The sequence below is a fragment of the Toxotes jaculatrix genome, chromosome 3 (assembly GCF_017976425.1).
Source record: "Toxotes jaculatrix isolate fToxJac2 chromosome 3, fToxJac2.pri, whole genome shotgun sequence".
Taxonomy (NCBI): domain Eukaryota; kingdom Metazoa; phylum Chordata; class Actinopteri; family Toxotidae; genus Toxotes; species Toxotes jaculatrix.
Genome location: NC_054396.1, coordinates 8,235,822 through 8,257,566, shown reverse-complemented (window position 1 = coordinate 8,257,566; position 21,745 = coordinate 8,235,822). Strand labels below are relative to the sequence as shown.

Here is a 21,745-nt window from a genome sequence, read left to right as displayed (position 1 = left end):
CTCTAATGGCACCGCTGCACATGCACAGCTGTGGGGCAGTGTCCTGAAACAAAACAAGACCAGATGTGAATATAATATCCCACTAATGCTATCTGTGCAAACGCTTCTGCAATAGCTGAGACATAATGCTGTGCGTTGCAAAAATGAAATATACAGATAGTGAGTTTGGTTCTCGCTCCAATGTCCGCTCCGTGCTGTAGTCCTGCCTCAGGAAGCGCCAAGCAGCACCTCCCGTTTCCACACAGGAGCGCACCAGTTTAACGGAGCATCAGCACTGGAGATGCACGCCGGCTGAAAGCGCAGCTGCTCACTCTGAGAACACGGGCGTCTTCCACAAGTAGACTTCCACTGGAGAGACACCCAGACGAAATGTCCTTCAGCTCTCCAACTGCAACTTGATTTTTCCTGCAATGTGTTTGCATTTGGATTAAGTTTCCACGTCAGTTGGAGGGACGCAGTCGGTGCGAGGAAACATGAGGATAACTGTCGGATCCCGTGGATGATGAGGTCCCACAATGAACGCAGGTTGGTTGAAAATCTTTTATGGTCATGTTAGGAGTCCAGAAACCAAACTTTAAATGTTTTGCAGCAGACAAAGACCAACAAAACGCGTGTATGTGTGTGTTTTATGTGAAAGGCTGGGGGGTTAATCTATGAAATTGCTCGATTCGGTCTGAAAACATTTCACTTGTTTATTTTCCGCATCTGTAACACCCAAATTCATCTCTAGTGCAACTTGATGCAGCCTGTGTTTGCAGTGAGTTCTTCCATTGATAAAATGAAATATTAACACAGCTGTGGATTGATCGTACAACTACTGAAATTTTCATGGAAATGATTCAGCTGGTTTCCCCGTAACAACAATTCTAGTAAGATGAATAATATATACACAGTTTTGGAGTGGTTTAAATCCATAGCTATGGATTAGCATGCGTCTCAGTGAAGTTGCTTGGGAAAATGTTCCGTTCTCGGATTATTATTGGAGTTTCAGCAGATTCAGGATTATGTCTGTGAAAGTAGACGGGGCCAGTGTTCAATACAGAAGGTCACCTGTCTTGCAAGCACACGGTCCAGTACATTAATTATTTCCCAATAGAGAGAAGTTGAGAAATGGATGTCCTGCATGTGGTTTGTGTGTGATAACTTCTTAGAGAAAGCCTTTATTCTGACAATGAAATCCAGTTGTATTCCACAACCTTGTCAGTTTATATTTTTGTCAGTTTAAGACTTGACAGGTGACATTTCATTATCAGGACACAGTCTGAAATCATATCCTGTAAGTTTGGCACAGCCAAGGTCCCAGTGTCTATCTCTTCCTTTGTTTTAGAAATATTTGTTTTAATTGAATTCTTGTTGCATAATTCATATCCTGTTGTTTGCAGTTGGGTGCTTTGTCAGACTGGGACCCTTGTTTTCTCTCCCAGTTTTATTGTTCTTTGACGCACTCAAAAGACCCTTTCCCCCCAAAAATGTGTGTGTGTGTGTGTGTGTGTGTGTGTGTGTGTGTGTGTGTGTGTGTGTGTGTGTGTGTGTGTGCGTGTGAAGCAGTGTGAGTAGGTTTCGTGAGAAACAGGGAAGAATGACGAGAAGGAAGTCCATTTGTGTTGTGAAAATGTGTACTCCTGGAGAGGTTCATGGAAGAGTGATGAGGGGCCATGCTGTTAATGTCCTTCCCCCCATGGGCATCCTGTGTGGAGTCCTGTAAGGGGGCTCTGCTGGAGCAGAACCTGAAATTCTTAAAAGGAGGAGCATGGTGACATTCATAGAGAGAAATATGTATACCTGTCAGCGTGGGCAGAATGAATGACAGCTTCTCTCAAAAAGTCACATTCAGACTGATGTCCAGAGAGACCAAGACAGGCGGACGCACTGGCAGAAAGAAAGTGAGAGAAAACAGTCAGAGATAGCCGAGTGCACACAGGGTTTAATAGGATGTGCGTCAGGGCAGGTACTAAATAACAGGAAGAGACAAGGGGTGTACACACTTTGTTAAGTACGGGTGTGTTTCATGACAACTCTTCAATGACTTCACAATTTTTAATGTTAAACCAAACGTGAAGTTGAAATTTAAAAGCAAGATGTGGTGCACAGTGTCAAAATAAGGATAATTAGAAGCTAACTGTGAGCTGTAACCATCCCTTAACTTGCCAGTACAGTGTGCATCGGGACATGTGTGGAATGATTGTGAAATTATCTTGTAAGCTTTGAATTGTTTGTCCGATCACGCAATAAGCTGCCAACCTGCATGTGCCATTTCCCAGACAGGGAGATGTTATTGTTCCTCCGGTAAGTACCCTGTGGCTCTGTTGTTTTTCCTGCTGATAATGTCGCCTGCAGCATTCTGCATGTCACTGACTACGGTACAGGTCTGTTCTTCCTCTTTGCATTCTGCACAGAAACAGGGCCACGTTTATCCTTGGGTAGCAGTTAAACAGTGAAAAGAACTAAAGCAGTGAAAATGTAATTTGTGTGTTGTTTTTAACAGCTTTTTAATTATCTTTCAATCTCTTCCTACAGATTTTCAAAATCCACTGCAAGTCCCCCAGCCAAAGGTCCGCAGTCATCTGACCATCAAAGTACAGTCCAAGCTGATGTCCAGGCCGTGTCCCCGTGTCCCTTGTCCAAAACCTCCTATCGCCCCCAAGCCAAGACCCCTGTATGTGCCTCACTCACAGGGGGAGTCCTGTCGCCCACAGAGCCTCAGTAACGGAGACCTGGCTCACTCTGATGGGGAGACTGAAGATCTCCATGAGATGGCTGAGGAGAATCAGGACAAAGAGGAGAAAAGTGAGGCTAATGACAATGGCACAGGAGACAATGACAAAGAGGACATAGCAGAAGAAGAAACTGAGGATGAAACAGAAAAAAAAGACATATTAGATAATGATTGCGACATAGACAGCATTGGCTCTGAGGACACAGTTAAGGGAGAGGAGGGTTCTACTGCTGAGACTACTGAAGATGAAAACACTGACAATGACTTGAACCAGCCTGAAGGTGGCAATCACACAGATGATGAGAACACATCAACACCTTCTCTTCTTCTCACTGAAACAGAGGATGAAGCAGGAGAGGAGAAGGAAGAGGAGCAGCAGAGTTTTAGTGAAGAGACTGAAATACCCTGTAATTCTACAGGACACTCTCATGAAAATGTAGATGTGGAAAACCTCGATCAAAAAACACAGTTACTCAGTCAGGGTGATAAGGACAATGAGACTGGACTTAATGAAGCAGACAGTGACCAAAGTGAAGACTGTTTGCGCAGTGAATTACTCACAGACAACACTGAGCTGGAAGCTGGAGGATTTGCTTTTGGATTCAGCGTGCTTCCAACTGTAACTGAGGAGTATCCCTACGATGTGATTGGCCCCACTGATGATGCCAGTGATACATGTGAGTCATGTGACCCAGCTGAAACAGGGGATACAGAGGTATGGCAACCGGAGCGTGCAACCAAGGACCCCACCGGCTGTTTTCGATTCACATCCAGCACTGAGGATGTGTTTGGGCCTTACTCGGTCATAGAGGCTGTTCCAGGAGATGTGACCGACACCGCTGACCCCGAGTGGAGTCAGGATGATGTTGATGACAAACCTTCAGATGAACTGCAAACGGGTGCTTCTAACCAGGAACCATACTATGTGTCATCAGATGATGTGGACAAGCTAGAGGATAAGCAAGCTCTCTCAGAACAAGGTGAGACTGAGGAAGGCTCAGAGCAGTCAGATCAGCACAAAGACAAAGCAAAGGACTGCGAGTCAGCAGATGAGTATGCAGACATTGATGATTCACTCTGTCCAAAAGCAGATGACTTCGGGCAGCTGGAGTGTGTCTCCTCAGAGGATTATGTCGAGATCGGTGATGAGGATGAAGAGGAGCAAACGGAAAAGAAACATGTCAAAGGAAAAAGTGCAAAAGAGAGAACAGCTAAACGAGAGCAGGCCTTCCACAGCCAGAGAAGAAGCTGTCAGCCTCGCCTCAGGTTGTGCAACATTACAGTGCCAGCAGACCTAGACCTGGGCCGCACCCCAGAGCTCACCAACAGAGTGGTGTTCGCCCACACCACTGAGGCCTTTGAAGAAGACATTGAAGAACTGGACTGCCATATTGTGCCTTACTATGATGATACAGACTCCGACAGCGATGAGCATATTTACGAAGAGGCGGGGTTTGACTCAGAAGGAGAGAACTTTGTAACACTGGATAGGAAGACTATTGTCACACGGTCACGCTCTTATTCTGGGAAAGTTCCAGGTTATGTCCCAGAAACTGTACCAGAAGAGACAGGGACAGAGTACCTGACTCATGACTACTGCACAGTGGCCTTGGATAAGAACAGTGAACCGCTCAGCCATTCACAGCAACCTGAAGTCAAATCTTTGATCCCGTCTGTGAAGTCTCGCCGCTTCTTATTATACTCCCGCTCTGCAGAGGGTCCAGAATTGTCCTTGAGCTCCCCAACAGAGATCAGCCAATCTCTGAGGGATGAGATCAGGATTAAGAGGAAAGATGATAACCTTTCCCTGCCATGTGTCATAACCTCCTCTGGAAGCTTCTCCCAGCGTAGCCATCAATCGTCCAGTGGTGTTTCCACACCAACCTCTCTAGTAGACATCCCACCGCCCTTTGAGCTGGCATACATCACTAAAAGGCCCGTCACCAAGAGCTCCCCGTCCCTCCTGATCCAGCACGAACCCAGTGACATATCCAAGAAGAAGAAGTCCTCCTTTAAACGTTTTCTGGCGCTCAAGTTCAAGAAGAAGGCAGATTCGAAGGGTTTCAGTGATGGAAGTGTCCGTTCTTCACGTTCTTCCTCCGAGTCCAGCCACCATGGCCCCGTAAGGGTCATAGAGCTTGATCGTAGGAGCACCGGCAGCTCTCCTCAGCTCCAGTCCCGCTTGGTGAACCCCCAGCAGCGTCATTCAGACCTTCCATCCACCTTTGTCCTCTACAATGACCACCAGAGGAGGAAATGTGACCTCAAAGCTTACGGCAGGGGCGTCTCCAGAGTGGAGTCCTTTGAGGAGCGTTCTCGCCGTTCTGTCATGCCACTGCCTCTGACCAAACCCCGCTCCATCTCCTTCCCCAGTGCAGACACCTCAGACTATGAAAACATCCCAGCCATGAGCTCAGACTATGAGAACATCCAAATCCCAGGCAGGCCCACCAGATCTCACACTGTGACTGAGTTTTTTGAGGATCCAAACCGCTCAACAGTTGCCTGCAATGAGAATGATGGCTATGTGGATATGAACAGTTTCCCTGGGATTGACAGCAGACCCCAGACATCGAAAGCAGACTCTGAAAGGTATAGTAATCTTTTTTAAAGTTAAAATGGCTTTGTAGCAACTTACTATTGGTTTTATTTGACCAGGTTTTGAGATATCTGTTTCTGAAATATCCACATCCAACTCACACTGGCAGAATCAAAAGACCTATATAGACCTACACCAACATTCAGTTGGTTGAGCTGAATGGCATTTTGTTTGTGTTGCTCACTGCATTGGAAATTGCATTTACTCTTGATAATCCGCAGACCTCATTCAGTACTTTCTACAGAGGAAATAGTCCCTGTGAAAACTGTGGACAGTGTTGCTGCTCAATATTGCAAATGTCATCTTTTTCAGTGCTATGACCACCCCAAATGTAATTCCATTCACCTATATTGTATTTCTGAAGCAGACTTCTCAGAATCAGGATAAATAAAACCAAAACCTTCAGCATGGCAAAGAACCACAAACGTGGGTGAACCAACCCTACTCATGCAAAAATACAAACTATTCATCCATGACTAATGTTTAGACTTTATTTGTCAGTTAGATAAATAGCAAATTAACTGATGAGTTAATCAGCAGAAAATGGGCCACAGTTTTGACAAAACCACTTTTTAAGCATAAGTGCCAGATGTTCACTGCTGCTGGCGCAGACTCATCAAATACTGTTTGCTGGTTTTTATAAATTGAAGAAGACCCCCTCAGGACTCAGAGAAATGGAGATGTCATTTTACACTATTTCCAGACACATTGTCAGTTGCAGCCTTGTGTTAGAAATCTTTAACATAATAAGCTTATAATGTGTTTTTATTTATGCTCTCACATGGTGTTTCAGCTAATCTTCTTATCTTTAGCTAATCACAGTTAGACAAGGACCTATCCACTCACAAGTGCAATCTTGACCCCTGAACAGATGACAGATATTCTTACACTGTACCCCAGATGAGCAAGGGGCACCTGGCTGAGTAGAATTGGATCTCCCTCTCATAGCTAAGTGTTCGGTGAGAGATGAGCAGCCTGCTGTGTCAGGCACTGCTGGCTTTGGGAAGATGGACAATGCATGTGGGAGGGCCTACTCCTGTTTTTCATTTGTTAGATTTAGAGGTCACATCTGGTGCCACTGCTTCCTTTACAAGTCTGAGGTGATAGAACAGGTAGTGGCAGTCGCGTAGCTCGCTAAGCACAGGTTATTCACATTAGAGAAAGTAATTATGGGCTGCAATTAAAAGTGAAAAAACATGGGGGAGTTCTTTTTAACACAAGGAAGTGGAGAAGGATGAGGAAAAAGGTGAGAGAACAAGGGGAGGGGAGGTGTTAATAGAGAGGGCTGAAGAGTAAGAAAACAAAGAGTGCAGTGATAAAGTACAAGAGGAGGAGGGGGGAGAAAGAACAGGAGAAAGAGAGCAAGAGCAGTTCTGGTGTAATTGCTCTCCTGTACCTGACACTTATGGTTAAGTTTAGGAGGGCTTTTATTAAAGTAGCGCTCTCCCAAGTGCTTCTCTTTCATTGGGCCCTTGAGGGCTGCAGGATTTACTACAGTGTGTGATAGAGTGAGGTATCACCGCGGTCAGTACCAAATTACCCTGGCCTGTGCCACAGCTTCAGCGGCTATGGGCCAGTCTTCCCCCAGTCTTAATAAAATAGTTGTGTTTGATGACCTGTGTGTAGTCAAAGAGACGGGCCATTACCAAGAGCTCCCTTAAAGGCTTAAGATAATCTTGAGGCACAATACTTCTGCCTCAAGTTTGCTTTTATTTCTACTGGAGTCATGTGCAGCTAACTGCTCTTTATTTCACTTTTTTATTTTGCAGATTCTGTCTTTCATAACAATTTTGCCTATGTAGAAACAGGCCCAGGTTGCAGTTCATATAATTTATATAATTTTTCAGTCGCATAAAGTTACCTCTTGTCTCCTGTCCATACCATGATTTCCACTGTTTATGTTCTGTGTCCTTTAAAATGTATACTTTAAATCTCAGCCTCTGAAAGCCCTCCATTTCCCAGACAATGACCCCTCAGTGAGGGCTCTTTTTCTCCCAGTGATGTTATCGACATGGCTCATTGTGTGGTGGATGGTCTCACACCGCTCACAGTGATGCAAAGAACCTATCTGTCCTGTCACCTCGCCTTCACTGCATTCCCCCTGGAGATGCGTCTGTTGCCAGAGCAACTCTTTGGAGTGTCTATGTGGGCCTGGTTTATGTTTTAATGTATGTTTATGTGTTAGTGCATATAAGTGTGTATGTGTGTGCCCACAATTTAACTCCTCTGTAGTCAGTGTAGTTGTTTGTCCCTGTCTTTGTGTGTACATCTTGCACTAAACTCCATTCAAAGCTTGACGTCGCCACTGTCCCAGGCCGCCTGGCTGATGATGGCAGTGATGTATTGAGTATGGATTCAACAGTCAACATGGTTGTAGACCCACAGAGAAACAGTGGATTTTTGTGGTGAGGAAAATGACTGAATGGCCCCAGATTACTGCACACAAAAGGACCATGCCTACTGTAGCAGACACGCATTTTAAAGAGAGCTTACAAAGCTGCTGTGCCACAGGCTTGGCCTGTTTCCACTTGTGTGATTAATGTATAGCACCATTCAGACTCTACTTCAGCACAGGCATTCAACCTAAGCAAAGAGACATGTTCATTAGTAAGCTACCATCGTGTACAATGGAAAAAGAAAATTCACACTAATGATTCATCCCGAGGTGCTAACAAAGGTGTTTGTTTGTAGGTGTGAGCGTGCACATATGTGCATGCACATTAAGTTGCAACTCTGTGCTGCTTTGTCAAAGCATGCTGTCTCAGCACAAATGTCCTTGCCACATAGCTGTGTAGCAACAAATGAGTGTTGGAAAAGACGTTTTAGCAAAAAAAAGCCCACGATTTGAGATTGTGCTCAACTTAGAGACCATTAAAATGTTCTTTAGGTCAACTTTAAACAGTTCCAGGTAGACTTACAACAGTAATGCTGATGTGCTGTTTTCCCTGTGCACATAGTAAACAGTTTCTGTCGTGTTATGTTCAGTAAGGAACTGCTAATGTATGCAAAATTATACATCCCTAGCTTACCCATTGGTGTCATTTTCACTTCTAACAGTCCAACATGAACCTCTTCAGAGCAATGACAAAGCCCTGCCATGGCCTCTAAAACAGCTCCTCCACCCACTGTTATGTTAGCGTTAGTAGTGATGAGGGAGCCATCTTAAGTACATTGTTGCGCTGGGTGGTGGCTGTGTGGCGAGGTGGTGGACAGGGCGTGTCGTTGGCTAACCAGGCCTGGTGCCAGGCACTCTGAGGTCATTGCCAGGTCATCCCCGGGGAGGAAGTGTCCAGCCTAGGAGCTTCCCACCAGCCTGTTTACAGGAAATGCAGGATGAGGGCAGGGCTCTGGCGGGAGGCAGGGAGGTGGAGACGGGGGGGGGCAGATAGGGCGAAGGGTGGAGAAGTGGGGTCAGAGTGGTGGGGCGGAGGTTCCCAGACTCTCCCTTGAACAACAAGATGAGGTGTGGTCCATTCAGGAATGCCAGGTCTGCTGTTTTTTTTTTGGGAGGAATGAAATCAGGAATTCACATACCCCAAAGTTCATGGTACAGTGGCATAGAAGATACATCAACTAAAAACAGGTGAGCAGAGGTTGTGAAACTGTTGCATCTGAGGCCCTGAATCACAGCCTGTCACGTGATGTGGGGTTATTATTATCACAGGTGGAGCAGCAGCAGCAGCATTCAGAGCCCCAGCATCTTCACAAATCACTTCATCATGCTCATCACATCAGCAGCAGCAGCACGGCAGCCACAAGCAACATGTAATCATCATCACTAAAAGCACCAAACTATTTAAAACTGCTTCCGTCCTCTTAATCCCCCCATTAGTATCAAAATCTTATATAGTTAGCCAGCTAATGAACCTATTCATCCACTCCTATTTGCCATAATAGTGCCATTACAAGTAGAAAAAGGCCTGTCTGATTTCTCCTGCTATGTATTTTAATACTCAATGTTTAGCTCATTTAAATTATATATTACAGGCATCATCAAATTCACAGGAGATTAGTGATATGTAGGTCTTTTTACAGAGAGTCCTTGTGTCCTCAACTGAATTGGACACGGTAGATTTAACTTTGATGTGTTATAAAAGACATTACATTCACCTGGAATAATAGAATTGCCTTAATGGTTTTGTGAAAGGATTTTACGTATTACAAAAACTCTTACTCAAAGGTTTAAATACGGTAATGTTATATAAGCTGAATAACAACCAAAGCATATTTGGGATTTTGCTGTGAGAAAAATGGGCAGCATTAGTAAAGATATATTCACAACATCCAAGAAAAGCAACTTTAAAAACTAAGACTTTCTATCCAAGACAAATGAGATGTAATTTAAAGAAGAAATTATTCCAATTTAAACATTTAGAACAACTGAGGTTTTTTTGTGTTTGTTAAATATTTTCTGGGAGGCGTTAGTATGAATTGGACATAAGCCTTCATTACAGTAAAAAAGGTATGTTTACCAAGATTGTTCTGTTGATGGCTGAAGGTGAAAAGGTGAAGGTGAGAATCCCTGGCACAGAGCTTTTCTTCGGCGTATGAAAGAATTCCCCTCAGTAGGACAATAACTCAGAGCTTAAGAACAAGTTCAAAGAAGACCCGTCCCTCCAGCTATCTTTACTTCCCAGCATCACCCAGGAGCCCACACCAGGCTGACCTGTCTTCTCTGAGGTCAACCATGAGTAATGGGCTGTAGGTGCTTTCTCCAGCCCACCCAGTGGGGCTGATGGCTGTGTGTGTGTGTGTGTGGGGTGAGGTGTGAATCTCATGAAGAAAGTGTGACTGAATGGCGATGAAGTCCACTGGGTGACTCTGTTAACCTTTGGTCTTCTAATAGCCGTCTACTCTGTGCGCACACAGGGGGCTGTTTAAGACATCAGGGTGGACATTCATTATGAGGCAGCGTGCATGAGTGAGTGTGTGTGGATGAATGAGAGTTTGAGGATATAAATGTGCATGTTTATGTTTATTAGCATTAGATTTTTCAGATTATCTTCTTTGCATATTTTGTTGTTTGTTCAAAGAATAAAGTCACAGGAATAAGGCTGCAATTTATGATAACGGTTGTCTGTAAAGTTCCAGAAAAAGGGGAAAAAGTCACAATTTCTCATGATCACAGTTTCCTCAAGCTCAATATAACATTTGATCAAAACCCAAAGACATTCAGTTTACTACCTCTCCTAATCTTTTCTGTCAATCAACTAATCCCTGCTTTAATCAGAAACATTCTGACAATTGTTTGGCATCACAAAATTAAGGAAAAATGTCTTACAAAATACTTTACATATTTCTTATGCAGTTGTATTGTTTGGTCTGTCCTTTGTATTTCTGTGTATAATCAGTCAAAACGTAAATCAACTGACACAATATTTCACAGCAGGGAACAAGTCATTTTATTTAACAAATGCATCAACCTACCCTTCAAAATTAAATTTGTCATAGACAAGGCATTATTCTGTGTTTCATTGCTGTACCTACAGTCCTCTCCATGCATACTATAGCAGGACATAATGGATGAGACATCAAAATGTCCTTGTGGCAGTGTAGTTCTGCACAGTTTGCCACTCTGCTGCATCTCATTGTAGGTCTCTCCCATTCATGCACCATGTTATGCGACATACAGCATAAAGATTTGACTTTTATAGCTATAAACTTTGTTATATAATATAACAAGTGTGCAATAAAAACCCTTTCATTTGTGGTGAAACCCGACAACAGTCTCAGTCCTGTCCCGTCGCAGTTTTAAAGCTGCTTTTACAACCCTTGTTGTTGTCCAGTTGCCATCCTGGGAGTGTGACAGTGTGAATTTGGTTAAACATACTGAATGGGTCTTAATGGACCAGAGGACATTAATAATTACCCTGGGTAACATTTAAAGGGATTACATGTGAAATGACCTAAAGCGTGCCCCCCTCAGGTACAGCAGCACACAAAAGGATTACAAGTGTACGTACGCAACTGTGCCATCTGTGAGAAGAATGAATCATGGAAGGGATTACACTGTGCCACTGAAGGGCTCCATGGGAGGAAAGGAAATGCTCAGAGACTCACACAGGAAGAGGAAAATCATATATTTACAGGGGACTTGGAATATTGCTCAGTGTTTTGAGAATATGCAATCAGTGGCTTTTAACTATAAATGTGCTTTTTGGAATATGTGTCCCCTATGCTGCTTTGCATTCCCATGAAGATATTCAGTGTCTTTCTTTATGGTTAAAGCAACACTATCGATGACATGCTGTAGTGTATGTGTGTATATGCTGTTATACTGTTAGGTATTTATGTTTCAGTACCTGTGCTGTTTTGCTGTATTCATACTGTTTTTTCTCCTCTGGGCAGTGCCTACACCGAGCCTTTCCCAATGAACCCCGTCTCTGCTGGGCTGTCGGCAGACGAGGACCACGGCCGTACCTCAGAGGAAGAAGAAGGGGTGGCGGACCAGAGCTACGACCGACAGGTAAGATATGGAATAGAGCGATAAACCAAGAAGGGTTTTTGGTAGTTAATTCAATTCTCTGAGCTACAATCTGGTCCAGCAAATCAAGATGATGAGCAAAAAACCCTGCAAGGGTCTTCTTAAATATTTTATTGTATTAATAGGCCTTAGGTTGGAATTTTTAGAAATGCACCTGACGGATTTAAAGAAAAATGATATCATACCATAAACTTTTATTGTTGTGGGATATACACAGGTCTAGACTGATCCATTTGACATTCATATACGCAGATATATATATACAGAATTTCTCCTTCTGGTTCACTGTTTTGCTTGTAATGCATACCCTCAAATCCCCCCAGACTCCCGTACAATAAAAACACAGCCTTTTACAGTAGGTCAGATATCGACCCCACCCGTTCTGTTGCTTTCACAATAATATCAGGCCCCTGCTCCTGTCATGTGACACACATTTCCTTGTTTAATTTTTCTTCAAAGAAAAAAAAAATTGAAGAAAACCTCAGGAACAGTTTCATTTAATGGAAGTGTGTTTTGGTTTTGGGGGATTGGTGTGCCTTTCTTTGTGAAATACCCTACATAGGAAAAAATAACCGACAAAGCACAGGAGCCTTGCCGGTAAACCCCCCTAAATGGCTTCAATGTTATGTTTTGGCTTGGATGTTTTGAGACCCTGTGATTAGCCTCTAAATCAATGGGCAGCATTGTTGTCACTACACACACACACAGCGTCTCATACATAATGCATCTGAATTTAAAAGTCCCATATTTGAGAAAGGCTTCGTGTCTATGCTGCACTGTAATGAAATAATCAGTCTTATTTTGACAGCAGAAATCTTAAAAAAGAAAAAAAAAAAAAAAAGAAAAAAAAAAGGTGAATTTGCTTTTTCACCAGTCTCCTTGGCTGCTGCATGGATGTTCCTATTAATGTTTAAGGGGAGGGAGTGCCCACAGAGAGCCTTTAAACATTAGCTGTGTTCATTCATCTCCTGCTGTTCTCCCTCCCTGTCACACAGATTGATGGCCGATCCCGAGCGTTCTACGTCGCCAAAGAGCTCGTTGACTCCGAGAGACTGTGAGCATCGGCACTCGAGGATTCCCCAATTTGCACTGCTCTCCTGCATGTCACCACAGACAAACATGCCCTATCCAAATCTTATGTTTTGCATTACTGTGGCCCTGTTTCTGCTCTCCTGTTCCTTCCAACTATATCTCTCCTGCTCCTGAGCTAATTCATCGAGCTGCCTGCGGAGTAGCTGACAGCCACTTACACAAGTGTCTGTTGTAACTTATTGAAGACACCAACCTTGCCCTTGCCCCTGCTACACACTTCTCCTGGTGTAGTTTTCTCATCATGCATAATTTCAATAATTTAATGAGTCTTGTAAGATTCATGTAGTTGTGTAGAAGGTTTTAAATTTCTTTCAACGGTTTGAGTAAAACTTATGTTTCTCTCTTCTTCTTTTGCAGACACGTCAGCTCCATCAAGTACCTTCAAGAGGTAAGGAACCTTTTGCTGCTGCACCATATCACATCAGCTTTAAATGTCTCCTGCCTCGAGGCCTATTAAACTTTCTTGAAAACCTACAGATAACATCATATCCTGTGTGTCTGCTCCCCAGTCTCTGTCTCCTTATTCTCCTCCTCCCCCTGTTGTAAGGCCCTGCTCAGGTTTATCAATGTTGTTGCAGCGAGATCTACTTCCTGGTCTTGACAAAGTTGACATGTACTCTGGTGTGGTCGGTTGTAAGATGACGCAGCTTGCGTACACCAGGCACTCTTACTGATGCTTTCCTTGTATCCTTACTCAACTGATACTGTATGTGTAGATACACAAGCAACTCGTCTGGCAATCTGCTACTTAAAGTTCATGTAAAGGGTGCTGGGGCCTTTTACATTGGTTATACTGGATGCACAATATGAGCTCCTTATGAGTAGGTTGGCCATAAAACAGAATTTCCCTCTCAAAAGAGTAACAAATATAGTTAATTGAGGGCAGAGGATGAAAAGGTGAGCAGTGTTAAGCCTCCGGTGGTCGGTTATGAATCACAGCCAACTGTCGTCATGTATTTCCATCATTTCTCACTGACTGCCTGTCAAAACCATACCACATCCCTGCAGAGTTAGGAGCAAAGGACATTCCAACTGTGGACATTCAAACAGCTTAAACAACAATTTCATTTTGGCCGAAACGGAAAGTCTTATAGGAGGAGAGAGACAGGCAACACCTTTAAAGGAACAGCATGTTAGAGTTGCTATTACAGTGATGGCTGCCTGTACAACTCTGACAGGTAGAGTCATTGAACCCAGGGAAGCCCATCAGTCAGCTTGTACCTTATAACCTTGAAGAAGGTCATAACCTGAATTTCTTATGTGTGCCCCCTCGCCGTGATTTATGAAAGCTGCTGCTGTGAGTACAAAAGCAGCCGCTTCATGTAATGTGCCATTTGATGCCATTAAAAAGCAGCTAATGCAAATATTATACAGCGGACTCCTCTCATAATCATAAATCTCCAATCGCATCATGATGCTGAATTATACTAATTAGTCGCTGCATGGCAAAGCATAGGCAGAAACATATGCTGCAAGCTGATGTGGGCATCAGTGCTTCAGAAGTGACACTGACAGTAATTTCCAAGTGTAGCCTGACATATGCCTCATTGTAAATTGTCTGTTTTTACAAGTTCTCACTTTAAAAGACACCGAGTAGCCTTGGCGTGTGCTCCTCTTCAGTGTTACCATAGCACCTAATTGAATCTTTTTGCCACCTTTCAAAGGTGACATTGAGTGCTTTTTAATCCTGCTGTTGCATAATGCATAGGCACATTGTTAGGGTCTTGTTAGTCTTAAAACTTCAAACAGTGATCTGTGGAGATATTAGTTACTGTCTGTTGCAGACTGATGTCACAATTAGCATGAAGCTGAGTAAATTCAGCTGGGAAACACCCCAGCGGCACAACATGCACAAACACACAGTTTGGGGGGCGGACACAGGAGCAGCGTTAAGTGAGAGGCACACATGAGCTATTGTTCCATTGTTTGATAAGGAATAACAAGAATACAAAGAATTTCCAGACCCTGTCTCCACATAGGAAGGGAGGCCGTGCTCCTCTTCTGAAGGACTTTCCCTATAACAGCTTCAACATATGAGGCTCAGACTTATTTTTTTTTCTCGTTTGTAACCTGTGACCTCTGAACAGATTCTCTGTGCTGTGTTATAACCGAGCATGACTGGCTGCTCAGCCAACTGCTTAACGTTGCTTCTTGACCCATGTGACGTGAGAAAAATAGGGATAAGGCAGAGAGTGGACCATCGCAATAGAGAGTAAAGCTCCTCTCAGTCATGAGTGCGTGTGTTTTTTTTGGCGTAACCTGGGAGACAGAGTCAGCCAGAGTCGTCAAAGTGGCTGTTCTTTTTCCCCAGCACACATGATAAATGCTAACTCATACGCGATCGATTGTGCATGATGAACGACATGTTCTCAAGCTCCCAGTGTCACCACATTACATCGCGTCCAACTGGGACGTCTCTGTTTGTTTTATGTCTGTGCTTTGCTCAGAACAGGAATAGATGGGCTCCAGACACTTATCCCATACAGACACATCAAGGCTTTATATGTGCTGCTAGTTTCTTTGCCCACAGAGCAAACTGACATTTTTTAAAGCACGTCGACACCCCCTAACATTTTTTTTTTTTGTCCTCATTTGCTGAGTAGATAAATAACCTCTCCCCTGGTTTTTCACTCCCATGTGCCATAACTCCTCATATTAGTCCTCTTAGTCACTGACACTGCAGTTATTAAGGCCCTACTGCACATGTTTTATGCTTGCTGAATGGACTTCAGTGGACTTAAATTCCCTGTATATCAGTGCATTTTCAGGTCCTTGTCTACAAAGAGATGAAAAGTGGGGACGATGTACAAAACAGTATTGTGTCATTGAGAACCAAGGTCATTATGCAACAACACCTGGTGTGTAACTCTTGTGCAAGCAGTGCCGCCTTTCCTGAATGCCTGGACAGAGCCCAAAGTACTGAGGTGATATGAAGGGAGGGTGGCAGGAAGGATGTTTAGGAGGATCTGACCTTCCTTCCTTCCATTTTTCTCCCCCTGTTCATTCCTCATTCCTCTATGCCTTTCATTCCTCCCGCTCTCCCTCCCTTCCTCACAACCATTTCCTCCATTCCTCTCTCTTTTTCTTTTACCCACAACTTTGTCTTGTAAAAATATCTGTCCTCATAAATCCTGTTTTCCCTCTCTTGTACAGGACTTTAGGTCAGCGGTGGTTGAAGCAGTGGGTGAGGAAGGGGAGCCAGTGCTAGAAGAGCAGAGGCTGGGGGAGATACTGGGCGTGCTCCCCCAGGTCTACACCCTCCACAGCAGCATCCTCACTGAGCTGGAGGAGCGCATTAGTCAGTGGTAAGAAACATTGCAGGCAATACTGATAATGGTGCCATAGCTTGCTCTGCTCATTACAACTGATGCTCAGTTTTCATATGATTTAATATAGTGGTGTCTTTTCAATGAAACAATATACTGAAATGAAGAAATTCACATTCTCTGCTGGGGTCACAATAATTACTCCACACTGTCCTAACCCTGCTTTAAAATGCACAGCAGGATAGTTTAATAATTAGAGAGGGCCCTCTTCACAGTGCAGTACTTTTCTGTGAGTCACTGAATATCATATAAGGGATTATGTTCTACTAAAGAAAAACTTATTGGAGTTCATGATCTAGTTCAGTTCATATTAATCAGCTTCTTTGTCCACCCTAATGTTTTCCTCATTCTTACTTTGGTGCTGATTTTTTTAGTGGAATATTTCAAGAAATTGGGAAATTTTAAACTAGCTTAGCAGATCAAATATCTTTATTAAGTATAAGATGGTGATCTTAGCTTGGCTTAAAGAATGGGAACAAGGAAACAGCACCTCTGAAGCTCACTTGTTAAGACATTATATCTTGTTCCCATCTGTTTGTGGAAGGTTGTGTCCAATGTTTCTCTGGAAAAAAAATAAGAAATTTAAAACTTAGGCAGGTCGAAGAAAAGGGGGTTTTAGCTAAAAAGTAAACTGCACAGTCCTGGAATACAGTGCATATCACAGACAGTGTGAGAGTACTGAAGGATTTTTCTTTTTACACCACAAATATTAACTGTACATGAAGAAAACTTCATCTCTGATTTTCCTCACTGTGTAGGGAGGAGAGCCAAAGGGTGGTGGATGTGATTCTGTCTCGTCGAAAGGACTTTGGTGTGTTTGACACCTACATCTCAGAGTATGATCGCAGCATGTCCTTACTGGAGGAAAGCTGCAGGAACAACCCAGCCTTCGCCAGCATCGTCAAGAAATTTGAGGTAGAATGTTGACTAGAGTAGACCCTAACCAGATGTTATTGTTGCTGGAAATGTGTCCTCTTGCCACATGCTCTTACATATGTTTTCATAACACATAGAGCATCAAATAAGTGTGGGTTTCTGCATGAAGCCCAAAAAACCTCCTCAAAGGGGAACTGGTAGAAGTGTTTTGACACTCACATATTTAAATCTCAGGCTCAGTTTCCATGTTTGTGGAGGGAAAGCGAAGCCTTGTGGGTGTTTGTCACGGAGCACAGATCAAACCTGGTGTTTCCCCTGGCACACACTCAGTAGCTCTCAACTTATATTTTTGTCACCCAGTTTACACGGAGAGATAATGGCTTTTCTAAACCCTTTCTATCCCATTCCTCTCCATGGGACTGACCTTTCCACTGTCATGCTTGCAGATTTTATACCCACTCAACATCAAATATTCATTCGTTGTCCCGCATGGATTTCTTCATCCTTGATACTCCCTGGAGAGCAAGGAAGTGGGATTTGGGTGAAGGGATCAAAATTCGGTGAAGGCTTTGTCTAATATCATCACAGCAATCCATGAATTATCTTCCCTGATCACCTAATCAAGAACTTTATCCCTATGTTGAATAGAAATGTGTATAATCGGAGCTGGTAACAATACACCTCATGGTTTTCAGCTAAAAGACAGGATATTAAGAGGGCCTATAGATAAGACCACAGAGATACGGCAATAGATTTCTCATTTCCATGCGGCTGTGTGCTCTGTGTCTATAGAATTGATTCACCACTTACAGAGTTAAAACTGCTGTGTAGCAGCACACGGGTCACCCTGAATGAAAAGGAAGTCTTGATACTTTAAACTAGTGTCTATACTAAGTTTGTGTATTCATTGTTGTACTACAGATCATTCAAAAGCACTGCCCATGCACCTGTGCTGTTTATGTTTATGTTAACGTTTGGGTTTCGCAAAGTTACTCATTCAGCATCAGCACCTTTCCACCCAAATTTACGCATTACCAGTTCCATGCTGTACTCTGATTCGCTGTGAGTGGCTGACACAATGGTTCCAGGCATTTCTAGTTTGATAAGAAAAGCGAACGGACAAGGCACCAACTGTCTGCGCTCATGAATATTCAGCAGCAGCTGCCCCTTCCCAGAAAATCTTTGGCTCTGCCAGACTGCAGTGAAACTAATGTAAAAAGAAGGGAGTGGAGGTGAGAGATGAGGACTCTAAGCCGTCGTCATGTTCAGTAAACACTGACCTTTAGTATCTTACAACATGTTTTCAGACTCGGTCTGTGTCAGCCAGTAAGTTAGCCCTTGATGACCTTGATCAAAGTCAGTAATGTTCCTTTTCGTTTTAGCCTCATGAGGTTGACATCATGAGTCCCTTCTCTCACTTCATAAACCGTTAATTGCCACCTGCAGCAGCCATAAATAGGTTGATTTGCAACAAAAGATAAAAGTGTGTAAAAGCGTCGTCTTCTCTAAGGAACCAAGTCAGGGTTGGTCTGTATGAATTGGCCTTTGTTTTGTTTTGTGTTTTTTTTTTGTTTTCATTTGTGTCCATGTAAAGACTGTGATTCATCTTACACCTCTAAAATTAACACCCAGAGGCATATTCAATAACCTTTTCTCTGTCCACTGGAAGATTCACCACACCTGTCACTGCATATACACACTGCATATTGTATTTACGTTTCCCATATTGCATATAAGCCCGTAACATGGGGTCTCCCCACCCGCCTACACCAGGGCAGTGTGCGTGCGTGTGTGTGATGGATGCTCTGCTGTATCAGATCACTGCCTTGGGAGTTGCATGGTGTGTGTGACCCCTCTATAATGAGGGAGAAGGAGGGCCAAGACAGCGAGAGAGAGGACAAAGAAGATTGTAAGGGGTCAGGGGATACACTATAGATACTCCTGAGAGGGACAGCGGTCATCCATCTGTTGGATGTGGGACATTTCTTAAGTCATTATACTTCATGGGAGGTTATAAGTTCTTCAGTATTTGCAGGCATTTTCTTTCTCTGTTTTCAGACCTAACCCTAACCCTCAACACCTCTGCTACAGCTCCACCCTCCTGCTCCTCCACCATTATTGCTACAAGCCAAAGTCCAGCAGTATAAGTGGTAGTAATTTCATTGTGAATGTGGTGATGACAGTGATGAAGTAGCCAGAGACCCTGATCAGATCAGAGCTAGACCCTTACAGGATTAGGGCCTCCTCTCCACAGCCAGTTTCTTGTTTAAACCACCATCTATAAACATTGGCAAACACAGTGGTGGTGTGTGAGTGTACATGTGTGCGTGTCCCCTATGTGCGAGCATGTTTGCACCTCTGTGTACTTGCTGGCTGTGTCTGATTGTTTTACAGGGGCGTGTCCATACACAAATTGCGTGGATCTTGTGAATCTGTTTTTTTATAAAATCTCCTTCCAAAGCTCTTCAGCTTGGATTTATATTCGTGTCATGGTCTGAGTTTGTGTAAAGCCTGTGTGTTTTCTCTCGTGCAAGAAGCCCAGGAGGAGAAGAGGAAGCTGTGCAGCAGGTGGACGGAGAGCGATAGAGGGAGAGAGCGATGGAGTGAATTCCTTGTAAAGGCAGCTGGGCAATGAGGCAGACAGAAGCTAATTAGAGAAGCAGCCTCCTTTACAACTCCCCAATTAGATCAGCTGTGTGTGTGCAGGCAGCAAATCAGCTGGCCGTGACAGAGCCTGAAAGGTGTGTTTGTTTGTCCGTGCATGTATGTGTGTGTGTATGTGTTTATCTCCCAGCACAAGGCATCACACGCTCCCTCCTTCATTTGGCTCGCTCACCCAAACAAACCACACGCTAATTACCATCTCTGGAAAGCCACTTCCTCTGAACAAGTGTCAATTGGATGACAATTTACAAGCGACACTTGAGGAGAGCGCGTGTTCTGAAGCCAAGCCGGGTATAATAATGAAGAGCTGGTTATTATTGTGCTCCATGCGTCATGCAGTGATGAGGAGAAAGGAGGAATGAGAGAGGGAAGGAGGAGAGATAGAGGGAAGACAGAAAAGTGAGAGAAACTCACTCAGTTAGAAGTTGTTTCTGAGGACCAGAGTAGAGAAATAGAGACAAGCATTCGTGAAGGCCAGCTCATTAAAAGAGGCATCAGCTCTCTGTTTTTCTTCTGGCTACAGCTCTCCACGTTGTGATAATGAAGACAAAGAGTGGTGCATCCCATCCCTCCTCTTTACAGACCCAGTCAGTGTTACCTCATCACTACCCCAAAGTCTGTGTATGAGTTTGTATCTAAATGTGTGAAGGGCAGAGGTGTGTATCAGTGACATATTTTGTGTGTGTGTGTGTGTGTGTGTGTGTGTGTGTGTGTGTGTGTGTGTGTGTGTGTGTGTGTGTGTGTGTGTGTGTGTGTGTGTGCGTGTGTGCGTGTGTGTGTGTGTATCTGAGATGAGTTGACTGTGTATCTGTGGGTTCCTTTTGTGTTTGTGTGTGTGCGTGCACTGTAAATAAGATGAAGATACTGTTTCCCGCAGGGTGCTATCTGTGCCTCTCTAATGAAGGGTAGGACTTCATTGGATTAGAAAGACTGTGCGTGTGTGTGTGTGTACGTGTGTGCACCCAGTCCCCCGTTGCTCCTCTACCGCTCAGGGCATAAATACCTGTCAGAGACAATTAGGTCCTGATTGATTTTCTAAAGCTCTCTTTGATTGTGCCAATTTCTGTCCCCTTTCACCTGCAAATGACTTCTCTGAGAAGAAGAATGGGAGTTGTTCGGGGTTTTTTGTGTGCTGGAAAGATGTGTGAAGGTCAGTCTGCCCGACAGTGTTCCCATGGTCACTTGTGACCTTGATTCGCAGCCTCAAATTGTAGAGGTCACCTATGTTTACAAGACAGAAAAGAGCTGTGGTTTTTTTGTGGGTGCTTTTGGGCGACATGGGTGCTTCATCGAAGCATAGAGTAATGAGAGATTAATTTTGCTACAGTTTAATTCGGCAGAAATGATTAGATGCCCATGGTGTACACAATGTAAACAATTCAGTTACTGAATACTAAAAAAGGCCTTTTCATATAAGATCTCCACAGGGCTGGATCTACCATTCTAATGTGTGTGCATCTGGGATCATGACAATAAAAAAAAAAAAAAAGCTACTTTGGATTATTATATAGAAAGTCTCAGGTTCAAGCATAAACTTTGTGTGAATGTGACAAGTGTAAAACATCTTTGCTAATATCTATTATCTGTTTTTTTATTTTGTAAACTATGCAAAGCCTGTGATGTTGCTATATCTACCTCTCCACACGTGTAACTGTTGGTGTGGTGTGTGTGTTTGTGTGCACAGACACGGGGCCCGGAAGAAGCTGAAGTCCCGCTCAAACACCAGCTGCTGCAGGTCATAGTGAGAGTACTTCAGTATCGAATGCTACTCACAGGTAACACACAAACATATGTGTACGTACTCATTTTAGCTGAACAGTGGCAAATGTGGCTATCGCTTTAAAATTCACAAATGTTGGAGAGGACAGGACTATTAGCATAATGTCATGGATTCACCTCATGCACTGAATGAGCTGCCCTTCACAGACAGTTAAAAATGGCCACCATTTTTCTCCGTAAGCGTTAAATCGGATTGAAATAATCAGTCT

General features: G+C 43.6%; 1 protein-coding gene across 2 annotated transcripts in view; it reads left to right on the top strand.

The window, feature by feature from the left end:
* The first annotated feature begins 243 nt into the window (after positions 1-243).
* The window catches only part of fgd5a (FYVE, RhoGEF and PH domain containing 5a), a 30,244-nt gene continuing 8,742 nt past the window's right edge, over positions 244-21,745 (top strand). For both annotated transcript variants that reach the window (XM_041033968.1, XM_041033967.1), the window contains exons 1-8: positions 244-525; positions 2,518-5,308; positions 11,664-11,781; positions 12,795-12,853; positions 13,249-13,279; positions 16,045-16,196; positions 16,976-17,132; positions 21,442-21,532. In XM_041033968.1, coding sequence (XP_040889902.1) covers positions 516-525; positions 2,518-5,308; positions 11,664-11,781; positions 12,795-12,853; positions 13,249-13,279; positions 16,045-16,196; positions 16,976-17,132; positions 21,442-21,532 — 3,409 coding nt within the window. In that variant the 5' untranslated portion in view covers positions 244-515. The remainder of the gene's footprint in view (positions 526-2,517; positions 5,309-11,663; positions 11,782-12,794; positions 12,854-13,248; positions 13,280-16,044; positions 16,197-16,975; positions 17,133-21,441; positions 21,533-21,745) is intronic.